The 15,092-nt window shown below is 38.1% G+C and overlaps 1 protein-coding gene across 1 annotated transcript; it reads left to right on the forward strand.

Annotated features, from left to right (window-relative positions):
* The first annotated feature begins 71 nt into the window (after nucleotides 1-71).
* Nucleotides 72-14,003, forward strand: C2H2orf69 (chromosome 2 C2orf69 homolog). The gene is made up of 2 exons (XM_019974526.2): nucleotides 72-556; nucleotides 11,012-14,003. The coding sequence occupies exons 1-2, from the start codon at nucleotides 212-214 to the stop codon at nucleotides 11,837-11,839; spliced, it is 1,173 nt and encodes a 390-aa protein (XP_019830085.2). The 5' UTR covers nucleotides 72-211; the 3' UTR covers nucleotides 11,840-14,003.
* The last annotated feature ends 1,089 nt before the right edge of the window (nucleotides 14,004-15,092 follow it).

The raw sequence follows: 15,092 nt of genomic DNA on the forward strand, positions 1-15,092 counted from the left end.
CCCTCATGGCCCCCTCAGGGAACCCGAGTCATATTTCGCGCACACCCCTCCTTCCCTTACGCACGCAGCGCGCGGACGTCGGCTTCTGACGCAGTCGTTGCCCCTGGGCCGGCTGCCGCCCAGGCCGCTCCCGCCGACCGTTGGCGCCAGGCTGAAGTTCCTCCCTCAGGCCCACCCTCCACCCTCCGAACCGCTACGGCGGCGGCGACCCATGTTGGGGTTCAGGCTCCTGCGGTCGCCGCCGCTGCTTCTTCTGCTGCCGCAGCTCGGAATCGGAATCGCCACGTCCAGCTCTCACGCCGGAACCATGAACCTGGGCAGCAACAGCAGCGGCGGCGCGCCCTGCTCCCCCTCGGCCGAGCGGCGCCGGCAGCAGTGCGTGCAGCTGTCCACGGTGCCGGGAGCCGACCCTCAGCGAAGCAACGAATTGCTTCTGCTGGCGGCGGCGACGGCCCGGGAGGGACCAGGACGGCGGGACCTCTCTGAGGACCCGGCGAAGGAGGAGGTGCAACCGCCGCCCCAGCATCACGTTCTCTACTTCCCCGGGGATGTGCAGGTAACCCGCGGCCTGCCTGGGCACCTGTTCCTTCCTCTTGTGCATATGCGAATTCTCTAGATTCTTCTCTCCTACCTGGTGCCCGGTTCCTTGCCTCGCCTGAACACACCCACACATATGCTTCGCGATCTGGCTCCGCGCAATCCAAAACCGCCTCTTCCACGCCCCGACCCCCTCCTCAAAGAGCCCTAGAGGGTAGGTGTCCTTGGAGGGCCGCGACCTCGGAAGAGCCAGCTGTCAGTCCAGGTTTCGAGGGAGTGGTATTCAAGACATAGATATGAGACAGTGTATTTATTCTAAAACCTCGTTTCTCAGAGGGGTGTTGGGGGAGCAGGAGACAGAGAAATGGCTTTTAAATTAGTATGTAGTGTTCAAAAAACGCTGGCAGTTCTTAAAAAGCAAACAGAAAAACTAGTACTATGGTGTGACACTCTTGGTAACACTAAGAAAGGGAGAGTGGGTGGCAGAAAAGGGACAGTAATTGCTAAGCATGGCAATACTTTGATGCTCACCTAAATTCTGTGCTTTTGTTTTTGTGTGAGATTCTGTTTTTATTATTAATTTTGCAGCTGCAGGTAAATATTCATGGATAGGTTGTGTCTTAATCTAGATCTTTATCTAGAACTGCTTTGTCTTGAGTGGGTAGCCATTATATGTAACTGACTATATGCACTTCAAGATTTCTAATTTGAACAACTCAGCAGGAAGAGCTTCCATTAGTTGAGAGACAAGATGATGAAGACTACAGGAAGAGCAAGTTTAGTGGCAAAGATCCAGAGATTTTAGATTTGCGGTATCTATTAAATGTTCAAAAGGAAATGCATATGTGTAACTAGCAAGTATAAAGTTGCAGGAATAAGTCTAGGCTAGAACCCAAATGTTGAAGGTTGTCAGAATATAGGTAGTATGTGAAGCCAAGAGACCAAGAAAGAGATCACAAAGGGAGTAAAGGTAGTCAGGAAAGGTCTAAGAACTGAGTGCTACAGTATTCCCCAGTCATTAAATTTATCAGAAAGATAAGAAAGGAGTGTAACTCATTGGGTATTCACATATTTAATCCTCATTGATATTATACAGCATTATTCCCATTTTGTAGTTGAGCTGGCTGCAATACAGATTTAACAACTGGCCAGATATTTCATAGCTAAAATGTGCAGAATCAGGGATTAAACCTAGGCGATCTGGCCTCAGAGCTTTTGATGCATTATTCTCTATTTCTTCCTTAAGATACCTGCGTTTTTGGAGGACTTCATACTCTGCATAAATCAACAGTATATCACTGTCCAAAAAGCTAATGGCATCTCAGGCTATGTAAAGAAATGGATGAGGTCAAAATGAAAGGAGGTATTAGACTAACTATATTTAGCACTTTATAGACTTCATCTGAAGATATGTGCTATATTCTGATTGGCACTCTTTAAAAACGTTTAGTGGGCATGCAGTGAAGGTTAGTTACCATTATTATCATCGTCATTATTATAGATGCACGCTGCAGCTGGCCCACAAAACTCTGGAAGTCCGCAGTGCCATGCTGATTTGCCAAACTGAGCAAAAGGGCATCAACTGAGTAAATTAAGTTCCTTCTCTTAAACTGAAATACTCGATTTTTTTCATAGTTTTGATTAGCAGCCAACTAGACCAGTCAGTTATTTGGAGGGCAAGAGAAAAAACTACATACACCTTCATCATTATCTGACTCCGGGAATAGTTTGTTAGCATATGTTTTAAAGCATTAATTTCAAAAACAATAAACTAATTGTTGCACGGTTTAAGAAACACATCCAACTTTATTTTAGCTTTACCTGTGTATACTAGCACTACCCAAGAGAACTTTCTGTGATGGTGGGAATGTTCCATGGAAATGCTCTGTATTTGCACCATGACAGCATGCAAAAACCTTAGGGGCTACTGAGGACTTGAAGTGCAGCTACTGCAATTCAAAAACTGGACTTTTTAATTCTAAATTTAATAATAGCCACATATAGTTATCCTTTTGTCCACTCGATACATCAGCATATAAAGTGTCTTTACCTTCTAAATGTATCTAGAAGTGACAATAATTATTTAGAAATCTTAAGTCAAATCATACCACACCTCTACTGAAAACTCTCCACAGCTTCCCATGGCACTTAGAGTAAAAACCAGAGTCCTCTTGATGGCCTGCAAGGTACTTCACTATATTTACCTTTCCCACCCTGTAGCTTCTGTTTTTTTAGGCGCCTCACTTAGGCATGCAAGATCTAAGTTCCTTGACCAGAGCTCCAACCTGTGGGTCCCCTGCAGTGGAAACGTGAAGTCCTAACCACTGAACTGCCAGGGGATTCCCATCCCTTGGCTTTTTTGACTGTCTCCCCAGAAGGCTCAGCCACCCTGACCTTATTGCTCATGTTAGGCACACTTGACCCCAAATGCTTTGCCCATACTGCCTGGAACACTCTTTCTGCAGATGTCTGGAAGGATTCATTACTTCCCCTTTCAGTTGCTCAAAAGCTGCCTTCACAGTGAGGCCTTTTCTGACCATCCTATTTAATAATCATACATGTGCACAGGATCTCTGTGAACTTTCTCTTTTTTGTTTTTATCCATTTCATTTACTATATTAGTTATTCATCTTGTTTTTCGTCTGTCTTCCACTAGTATGATGAAAGCTTCATGTATGTTTTCTTTACTGTTACATCTGTGATGCTTAGAGAGTGTTATGAAGTAGGTGTTCAGTAGATAGCTTCCTGAATGAATAAATGTATATAAGTTCCTTTGAGCAATGCCTTAAATGCTACTTGGTTGTTATTATATGAAGTGCTTTTAGGTTCAGATTTCCTTATCTGTGCACTTGATTCTTTTAAGTCTAATGTTTATCCTTATGAAATTTACCCTGTTCATACAGCTCATCTTTTTAGTGTATGGATCCTTTCAGAACTCTTATTTCCATTTATATCATATATAAAGTAAGCATTCTTTCTATGTCTTTATTTTTAATTTGGATAAATATTGAACGGATTAGGGCCAACAGAACTTTGTAGGATACCTTTAGAAGTTTTGCCTTATCTTAACACAAGATTCATAATTTGGTGTTAATTGGATCTGGTTGACAGTGTAATTTTAAATCCTAATTACCATTACCTTTTTGATGTTCTTGTAGTCATCTTTTATTGTATATCCTTTTTTATGCCACACTTGTCCTTTTATCATTTGAATTACAGGAAAGTTGAGGCCACAGTAATTAACTTTTCTTTAGGTACTTCTTGATGTGTTTCTTATGATTTTGGAGGGGGATCAGAATTTTTTTAAGTAGGTATTTTCCAATTTTCTTGTGTTTCTTGCTTTTTAAATCCTCAGGATATAGAATTGTACTACCTCTTTTTTTAAGTTTACAATTTGATGAATTTTGACAAGTACAATTATGTAACCATCAAAACAAACATATAACCCAACATCTCCATTACCCCTAAAGAGAGAGACCCCTGTACCCTACTCCAGTCAGTTTTCTCAGCCACAGGCAATCACTGATCTGCTTTCTTTCACTATAGTTTTGCCTTTCTAGATCTTCATTAGTTAGGAATCATGTAGTATGTAGTCTTGTCTTTCTGGCTTCTTTCACTTAGTAGTCTGGCCTCTTTCACTTAGTCTAATGCTTCTGAAGTTCATTCTCTGTGGTCTCTATCAGGAGATTATTTCTTTTTAATGCCAAGTAGTTTTCTGTGTGTGGGTATATGATATAGTTACCCATTCGGTAGTTCATAAACATTTGGGTCATTTCCAATGTTAGCTTTTAAAAACTTGTGCTTTCCTAAACAGTAGGATATATAGATGAGCATGTCCTAAGTGTATGTCTTGGTGAGTGGGAAAAGACTCACTTCTCCTGTGTGACTCTCCTTTACTTCTTACACTGTTACCACACTCAGGACATTTCTAACAATAGACCCCCCACACCAAACAATTCTCTACACCACCAGTTAGGTATCCTATAATTCAGTTCAATTCTAGAGTTATCCAGTCTCCACTATCTACCTGCAGTTAATGTCAGATTCCACATCTTAAGGCTTCAGTCCCACAGGTCTGTTCCCCTCCCTACTTCATATGCCAGTCACAAGTCTCAGGTTGTCACCTGAACTCATGACTGACCAGCTATAGATTGGGGTTTAAACAGTCCCCTCCTTGGGTTCAATTAGTTGCTAGAATGGCTCACAGAACTTTGGAAAACAATTTACACTGTTTACCTATTTATTCTAGAAGGATATGATAAAGGATACAGGTGAACATTCAGGTGCAAGAGATGCATAGGGAAAGGTACGTGAGAAGAGGTGCAGAGCTTCCGTGCTCTCTCTGAGTGCACCGCTCTCCCAGCACCTTCACGTGTCACCAGCCTGGAAGCTTCCCGAACCTGTACTTTGGAGATTTTTATGGAGGCTTCACTGCATATGTATGACCAGTCATTAACTTTTATTTCCAGCCCCTCTTGGGAGAATGGAAAGTGGAGCTGAAAGTTTCAAACTTCTAATCATGTCTTGGTCTTTCTGGTGACCATCCTCTGTCACGCATGAAGTTTCAAGGGTTTTAGGAGCTCTGTGCCAGGAACCATGGGCAGACACACATACGCATGCATTCTACTATTTCTCATCTGATTGATGAGAAACCCTGGGGTTTCATGTGCTTGTCAAGCAGCCTTCTCAGGCTGGTTCCTGTTAACGGTCCTTCTAGCTTGCTTGAACACGGGATGTCCGCTTTATGCTCAGTGAAGATAACCCCTTGACCCATCTTTTTATGTAAGTACAGCTTGTAGCTTATATAGCTTTCCTCACGCTGGTATAAGAGTGGTCCACCTAATTAAGTCTTTATCATGGAGATACATGTCAAGTTTTCCTGAAAATCCTTGGAACCAGTACTTCAGTACCAGTATGGGGTGGGCCTTTACATTTTTGCAGGTCAGCCAGCATCATTCTTTGGAGTAAGCACCAGGTAGTCTCTCCTCCAGGAGATTCTCTGGCCACCCGCCTCACTGGGGATGAAGAGAATCAAGCCGCCTACCCTTTAACCCCTACAAGGAGAGTAAGTGCATTCTATTCCCAACTGGGATGAAAGCTCTCTCAGAAGAATCTTCCTGCATTCTTCCACCTCTTCTGTAGACTGGCCTTGAGTAGTAGCCTGGGTTGCAGAACTGGTTTTGACAACCTGTTAGCAAGTCCTTAGGGGCTGTCTGGTCTCTCTTTTTAGAAGTGCTTATCCATTGTTCTTCTGGGCTTATTAGATACAAGAGTAACGATTTTATTTTTACATTTTAATACACACAGTTACGAAGTATGAGCATTTTCCTCCTCTGATCATGTAATGTGGGGTGATCAAAGAAAACACGAAGTTTTTAGGTTTACCATCTCCTGTGTGGTAGAGACTAAACAAAGTCATAGAATCTTGTTCATTTTAGCTCATTTACTAAACAACTATATGTAATAAAAACAGCTGTGTGGTTGGTAGGGCCTCATTTTCCTTAGCTGTAAAAAGAGTTTAGGTATTTGTGCTTTCTTTTGTATTTGACATTTATATCTAATTATGAATCCATAGAATAATTCAGTGTTGGCTCTGTTCTTCCCAACTAATATTTGGGTATCTTTATGAAGACTTGACTAATATTCCTCCTACTTCAGACATAATAGGAATTCCACTTCATAATTCTGGAATTTCTAACTAATACTGCAAAACTAAACTCAGATATTTATGGAGCTTTCCCTAATTTCCCAGAACATGGGTTAGAGTCTCCCTTCCTCTGTGTCCTCCCACAGATATCCCTGTTTTACAGCAATAACCATATTACCTTGTAATTGTTTATCTGTCTCTCCCACTGGACTTTGTTCTTGAGGGACTATGCCTTTATCTTTGCATTCCCAGAACTGTGCTTAGTGCCCCCCAAATGTCAGTTGATGAATATATGAAGAAATGGAAATCAAAGTTTAATAGGCAAAGTTTTTAGTTTGTATTGGAAACATGTTGCTTCCCTTTCTGATGATACCCATGTGTGTACATGCATGCCCACCTACACTCCTCCCCGAGGGATATTTCCTTTCATGTCCATCCCTCTCTTCTTTACATTGGTGCCTGAATTGCAGATTGTTTAATTATTTGCAAGATAGGGTTCTGTATAGAAAAAGAGGGTAGATTTCTTATAGGTAGGGACAAGGAAAGGGCCCAAATTTGCTTTCTCACTGAAATAAGTATTTATCCAAAAAACAGGATTTAGATGAGCCCTTTCAGATCTAAGCTCCTATGATAATTTTATATCTCACAAATCTGGATGTGCAGAAGGCAGTAGCAGAATCCATAAAAAAATGATAGCCTTCTGGGAATAGATATTTTTTTAACATATATGACAAGCTTAATATTAATGAGATACAAACTGTTAAGAAGAACTTGAGCATCCTGTTGGGAAAGTTACTAAAGAATATGAACAGAGAATTAACAAAAAAATGAAAATTGCCAGCAAGCATAGAAAAATATTCAACCTAATTAGGAATGAAAATATGCAAATTAAATCAAAAGACAGACATCATTTTATCTTAGTAGCAGAGATTTTTTTAAAAAAATTAATGCTAATAGCCAGTGTAGGTAAGGATATGAGAAAATAAGCTCTTGTATACTTCTAGGGGAGTAGAAATTGGTATTAATCTTCCTGACAGGAAGTCTAGAAATTATACAAATGTATACTTATTGATGAGGAATTGTGCCTATAACATTTTAAAGTGAAAACTCTATAATTTTGTTGAGGGAAGAAATAAACATAAACATTCTTGTATATGTGTATGTATACTAAAGAACACTGGAATTCTAGACACCAAAATTGTAATAGTGATTGTTTCTAATGAAGGTTTTATGGATCGGTGGTTTTTCTATTTTCCTTATACTTTTATATATAGACTTTATAAATTTTTGTAGTATTACTTTTATTAGACTTAATTTTTTAAGAGAAAAATGTGCGTATTGCTAAAAATTCAGTTTATTCAAGATCATACATTGAAAAGTCAGTCTCCTTTTCATCCCTTTGAATGACTGAAGGCAGTTTCTGATTTTCCATTCCTGTGGCTAACCATTGTTGGGGAATTCCCTGGTGGTCCATTGGTTAGGACTGTATGCTTTCACAGTCAGGGGCCTTTGTTCTATATCTGGTCATGGAACTAAGATCCCACAAGACTTCCCAGGTGGCGCTAGTGGTAAAGAACCTGCCTGCCAATGCAGGAGATATAAGAGACTTGGATTTGATCCCTCGGTTGGAAAGATCCCCTGGAGAAGGAAATGGCAGTCTACTCCAGTAATTCTTGCCTGGAGAATCCCATGGACAGAGGAACCTGGCAGACTACAGTCCATGGGGTCACAAAGAGCCAGCCATACATGACTGAAGTGACTTAGCACACATGGAGGGCTGACTATTGTTACTGATTTATATGTCCTTCCAGAGACAGTCTATGCTGATGCAAACTTTTTTTCTTTAAACACAAATGATAGCTTATCAGTACAGGGGGTTTTTAGCCTTTATATTACAAAACATATGAGTACTTATAGAGCTGCCTCATTCTTCTAGAGCAGGAATAAATGTCCTTATACATATTTATTTATGCATATGTGCAAGTATAGCCCTGAGATAAATTCCTAGAATGAGAATAACTAGGTCAAAAGAGAAGTGCATTTAAAAATGTTTGGTGTATGATTGATTATTATAAATAAGGAAAAGTTACAGTTCTTTTTCTCTTTTTTATACCCCCATATCCAGTCCATTAGCAAATGCTGTTGCTGACTTGAAAAAAGGCACATGAGTTGCAAGTTAAGTTTTATTAGGGGCAAAATGAGGACTACAGCCCAGGAAACAGCATTTCAGATAGCTCTGAGGCACTGCTCCAAAGAGGTAGAGGGAAGGTCAGTATAAATGTGGTTTTAGTGAAAGGGAAGTACATGCAATCAATCACATATTTTCTGCAGAAGGTTTCTGCTAGTCACTAGGATCAGTCATCACCATGAAGGGTTTTAGTGCTTTTGTAGATATGAGGAGATGCAAGAATTGGGCTCATAAAATCAGCTCCTAAAAATACCTAACTATCTGAAGATCCATTCTGCCAGTTTTTCCCAAAGCACAGAGTGTCTCATTTCCGCTTTCCATCCTGAACTCTTTCCAGGGAATGTTAAAGTCAGCAGCTGCAGTGGCACCTGAGTTAATCCTTATAGAGGCAGATGACAAGTGCCAATTTGTAGTTGACACTGTGATTCTGCCTTCAATATATATTCAGAATCTGACTGGTTCTTGCCACCTTTTACTTCTAATACCACTCTGGTTCAAGCCACATTCTCTAATTGGGCTTATACTTCAGTAGCCACCCACTGCTCTCCTGATTCAGACTGTTGCCCCTTCGCACATAGGAGTCAGATTATTCCTTGCAAGGCAGATTATATCAGCCATTTACCTCACACCCTATCAGACTAAAGACCTCAGGGTATCTTACAAGGCATGATTAGCACCTCCCCTCTTCCCCACCAGGGGCTTTCCTGATAGCTTAGTTGGTAAAGAATCCACCTGCAATGCAGGAGACTGCAGTTCAATTCATGGGTCAGGAAGATCTGCTGGAGAAGGGATAGGCTACCCACCCCAGTATTTGGGGGCTGCCCTTGTGCCTCATCTGGTAAAGAATCTGCCTGCAATGCAGGAGACCTGGGTTCGATCCCTGGGTTGGGAAGATCCCTTGGAGAAGGGAAAGGTTACCCACTCCAGTATTCTGGCCTGGAGAATCCCATGGTCCATATAGTCCATTGGGTCACAAAGAGTCAGACACGACTGAGCGACTTTCTCTTCTTCCCCAACAATCTCTGTGACCCTCGTGATCACTTTTGCACCTTCACTTCACTGGTGGAACACTGGTCTCATTGCTGTATCTTAGTTATGTCAACCATGGTTCCACTTCAGGTCATTAGGTCCTTTTGCAGTTCCTTATGCCTGAAATAATCATGACTCACTCCCTCAGCTCCTTCAGGTCCTTCTCAACTGTTGCCTTAGTGGAGACTACCCTGTGTTTTAAATAATAATCTTTCACCCTCTCCAAAACTCTGCAGTCCTTTTCCTCTACTTTTGTTACATTCCATTGCACTTAACCACCTTAAAATATCTTGTGCTGTCTAGCTAGTAACTACTTGTAGCTGTTGTCCATTTGAAATTTACTCTAATCAAAGAAATATATTTTACATTGCATTTAACTTTAAATCTAAAAACTGTTACTCAGTTCAGTTCCTAGAAAACTTTTTTAAGTGTATTTGAGCAACTTGGGTATGTGAATCTACTTTTGCAGCTGTAAATCTTATGAAATCTAAATTCAGATCAAGTATTTCCGATGAAAATTTAGCACCCAAATTGAGATGTGTTATAAGTGTAAAATATACACTAGATTTCAGAAACTTAGAAAAAGAAATGTAGTAATTTCAGTACTTTTTATGTTGGTTACATGTGGAAATAATATGTTACACGTGGATGTATGGGGCTCGATAAAATATATTATTTAAAAATAATTTGGGATTTTCCTAGCAGTCCAGAGGTTAAGACTCCATGCTTCCACTGCAGGGAGTATGGATTTGATCCCTGGCTAGAAACTAAGATCCCGCATGCCGGAGGGCACAGCCCCCCCAAAAAGAAAAAAATTCATCTGTTAATGTCTTACTTTTTAATGTAGCTACTAGAAAATTTTACGTGTGGCTCACTGTATTTCCGTTGGAGGGTGCTGTTCTGTTGACTTACAGAGTTGTTTATTACGTAGCTCTATATTAGAATGTGCACTCTCTGTGGGCAGGGGTTTTATCTGTTCTGATCCATGACTGTCCAGGAGGTATCCAGTACATTTTATAGAATAAATGAATTTGAATGAATTTCCCTTTTTTAAGGATATTATGAATAAAAGTTAAAAGGAAAACCAAATTTACATACATGTCCTAGAATGTATAGGACATTATTAATATATCAAGTACTTATAAATAAATAGGATGCAAATTTAAAAAGGCAAAACAGGCACAGTAGAAATCTAGATAACTAATAAATATATGAACAAAATTCATTTAAATTTTTAATAAATTCAAATTAGAATAAGTTATCCTGTGCCAATGAAATTTAACAAAGATAAAAGAAAAACTATACATACTTCTTTGGAAGACAGTATTGTAGTCTATATAACCATCTTAAACTACGAATATTCTTGAACCTAGTTTTTCCACATCTAGGAATTTATTTTTAAGGATGTAATCACAGTAATGTTCACTGTAGCTCTGTAATACTAAAATCTTACAACCAGGAAGTAATAAATAGATTTATAGTTTTCATTTTGAGTACATTAACCATAGGTCATTATAATGTACCAACTTCCTCCACAATAAAAATGGGAAACTAATTTTGTGGAAATAATTTTATATAAATGTGTAATGTTTATCTTTTTTACTTTTCAGAATTACCATGAAATTATGACTCGTCATCCTGAGAATTATCAGTGGGAAAACTGGAGTCTAGAAAATGTTGCCACCATCTTAGCCCATCGGTTCCCCAATAGTTATATTTGGGTGATAAAGTGTTCCCGAATGCATTTGCACAAATTCAGCTGCTATGACAATTTTGTGAAAAGCAATATGTTTGGTGCTCCAGAACACAGTACTGACTTTGGAGCTTTTAAGCACCTTTACATGTTATTAGTTAATGCTTTTAACTTAAGTCAGAAGAGTTTGCTATCAAAGAAGAATGTGAAAGATTCGAATAAGGACTCCAAAGCATCTAATTGTCGATCCACTTCTTCTCATACTACCAATGGTTGCCAGGGAGAAAAAGAGAGGACCTGTGAAAAATCTGATGAGTCTGCTGTGAGTTTTTTTCCACCATCATTAAATGGTGCTTCTTTTACTTTGATTGGATTCAGTAAAGGTTGTGTTGTTTTGAATCAGTTGCTTTTTGAATTGAAAGAAGCCAAGAAAGACAAGAACATCGATGCTTTTATCAAAAACATAAAAACAATGTACTGGTTGGATGGTGGTCATTCTGGAGGAAGCAACACTTGGATTACTTATCCAGAAGTCTTGAAAGAATTTGCACAAACAGGGATAATTGTTCACACCCATGTAACACCTTACCAAGTACATGATCCAATGAGATCTTGGATTGGAAAGGAGCACAAGAAATTTGTTCAGATACTTGGAGATTTTGGTATGCAGGTGACTAGCCAAATTCATTTTGCAAACGATGCTCCTTCCATAGAGAATCACTTCAGGGTTCATGAAGTATTTTAGACTATAATATTATTAATGTAGAAGAGCAGAAGCACTTTCAGAAAGTGTTATGAATTCAGATAATGAGGATGTAAATTCATAGATGCAGTGTCAATTTTTTTTCCTGGGCATGGGGGAAGGAAGCACACATTCCTAAAATATGGGTGTAATGTGCAATAATGTTCCTTGTTTGTAAATGTATTTAATTGGGACTGGGTTGGAATTACTTCATTTGAAATTTAAAAGGTGATTTGTGATAATCCTACAAGGAGATATAAGACGCTTAAAAATGAAAAGTTACAATACAGTCCTTATAAAAGGCAGTGAAGATTGTTATTGTTGGAAATAGTTTATTTTCTGAGTAATGTTTGAAACTAATTTTGGTGATACTTTAACAGTAAATAGCTCTTTCGGACTCAAAACTTTTGAGTGGAAATACTCTCTCTTCAAACAAAATGAAGGCACACTGATGTTTTCCATCATTTTGCAATAACTATACCCTCTTATGTTTATAAACTCATGAAGTTATTCTTCAATGTGCCATCAATTGTTTTTTCTTAAGAGTCAAAATGTATTTGTTTCCACATATCCAAGAATGTGCAGTAGTAAAGAGTTGGTTTTAAAAATATTACACTTAACCACTGTGGCTTACTTTTTAATTGACAGCTTTTGGATAAGACATTTTGGAGTTTCTTAAAATTTGGCAACAGTTCTTTTAGAAAATTGTTTCAGATTGAACATAATTGTGTATATTGGGTAAAAATACAGATTTAAAATCATTTCATCCTATCAGTCTTTTGAAAGAGATCAGCTTAGGTAAAATGTAATCCTCTACTTTGGTACAGCTCTATTAAAAAGGAGACAGATTCTATAGATTGAAGTCACTGTTTCTCCTGCAGCATGATTTTGTCTGCCAAAAGAAAGCAGTTCTCCTTGGCCAAAATGCAAAATTATATTGCTAAAAGAAAAGTTAAAAGGGAAAGTTTGAAGATACAAATGATTTTATTTTGGCTGAAAAACTAAATTTGCTTAACACTGCTACATAAATTGGGTGAGGTTTCCTTCTGCCCATTTTTCTTTACCTAGATAAATATATTTTGAGAAACCAGGACCTAATAAATGTCAACCAACATTGAAACATAGCTGTGTGATTACAATAAAAAGTTAATGGTCTTTTAAAAATTGTTTATTAATAATTAGCTTTTATGGGTCGTGAAATAATTAAGCAGGGAAGTAACATGCTGTTTTCAGATTGAAAAAACAGACTGAAGCTTAATATCTTAATAAGCCAGAGGGTCTCAATATATAAAACAATAATTAAAATGTTAATTTCTTGGTTTCTTCCCAGAATTATATTTTAATAACTTGGTAAGTACATTCCAAATATTCAGACTTATAAGAAAGGATTTTTACTTAACAGATACTTAAAATTAATATCCCCTAATTCTATGAATTGCAGAATAGTATCTTTCAATGGTTTTCTAAACGGATAAAGTACAATAGTTTTATGTTGCTTTGGTTTCTTTTAAATACCTGCTGTTTCTTTTGAGACCAAAAATTCCCAGCAAGGAAACAAGTCAGTCTGATTCTAGCATTTTATTTATTACCTTGTCTTAAAACACCATTATTGATTGGATAGCTCCTTTCAATATGTTTTAATAATCCTTGGTTAAATTTATGTATATCTAATGTAAATAGCTAAGTTACTAAGTATTTTAATGCAGGAGGAAGGAAAGGCATTTCTTTTTACGAATTAACTAAAATGGAAAAGTATGACTTTCAGCAGAAGGAAGGATTCATTTAAAAATCTGAGGTATTTAAAGATCTGGTCCTTGTAGCTATCTCATCTTAACTATAATTGTTATATGTTGAATGGATATTAAGAATTACTCTCTGGGACACCTGGAATTGCCATTGCATCAAAATGAGACAGTGTTGAAAGGTAGAATTATTTTCTTGAATGAAAATATATTCAAGTTGATCTATACTCAAATATTTTAATACTTAAAAATTTGTTCTTTTTTCACATTTGTTTAAAACTGTTACAAATGTTAGTGTTTCCTTTTGGATTGTGCTTTTGTGTTTGTGTCATGAGTCAATTGAGAAAAGTAGTCAAATAATGTTAAAGTTGTTACCACCACAGCATGAATGTACAATTGTATTAAATTTAATCCACAGAAGTGTATTTGGATGTGTGCTGTATGTTAACTAGATTTGTTTATAACTTTAGATTGTTACTTAGAAAGCAGCTATTTCTCTCCACTTTGCCAGTTTGGATTTGTTAATGTTTTCATTAATGTCCCTAAGTTTTCGTACAAGCAACTTTGAAACCTTTCCTATATAAATACATCTTTCCTTTAAATTGCTCTACAAAAATTAGCATTATTTCCTTCTGTTGGATTTCCTAGAGAACAAAATCTCTCAAAAATAAGTACTTCCTTTTTTGAGCTAATCACCCAAGGTCTGTATTTCTTTAGCTGTCATCAAGGGACCTGGTTAAAATAAGGTGTGATCTGTTTTTCATTTCATTCGTGCAATATCTAAGCCCCATCAAGGGTAAAGAAGGTTTAGGCACAGGATACAGTGTAGACAAAACAGTCCCAGCATGTGAGTATGGAAATGTATAACATATTAAGATTGAAGAGTAATGTATGAAACAAAAGATACTATTCTTAAAAGAGCTATTATTCTGTTACACATCATTTAAGGGCTTTTAAGAGAAACCTGCTTTAGAGGATAAGACCTCTGTGAATCCAGGTTGCTCTTTATAAAAGCAGAGGCCAAGGATCTCTTAGTGGTAGAGACAGCCAGAGTCACTTAGGATGCCATTTTAGTATTCCATTTAATGGAACTTGAAAAAATAGAATATAACTTCGGTGTATTTAAGACACCCAAGTAACCGTGGCCTGTATGTGTCAAGAAAGACTTAGGTAACCCCGGCAGAGACATGTATGAGTGCCAATCTGTGTTACTTCCTCCTGACTATCTGTTTTTCAGCACGGGGCAGGAGTCAGAACAGCACAGTTCCAACTCCATCTAGACGTGAATCCCTGCTTTCTGCATTTTGGGGGGTGGTCAGCTTATAAAAGATTCAACCTTGATGTCTCTTGGTAAATTTAGATCGGTGAGGAAAGCCTCATTACTAAGGTTCTTTTCAAATGTTCACATAGCTGCGGTTCAGAAGGAAGGAAAGATAGGGAAAAAGCCGTGTTGACCTATAGTTTCCCTTGTTCTGATATTTCATCAGTGACAAGTTTGAAGTTACTGAATAATT

Source organism: Bos indicus, chromosome 2, assembly GCF_029378745.1.
Source record: "Bos indicus isolate NIAB-ARS_2022 breed Sahiwal x Tharparkar chromosome 2, NIAB-ARS_B.indTharparkar_mat_pri_1.0, whole genome shotgun sequence".
In the NCBI taxonomy this organism is placed as follows: Eukaryota; Metazoa; Chordata; class Mammalia; order Artiodactyla; family Bovidae; genus Bos; species Bos indicus.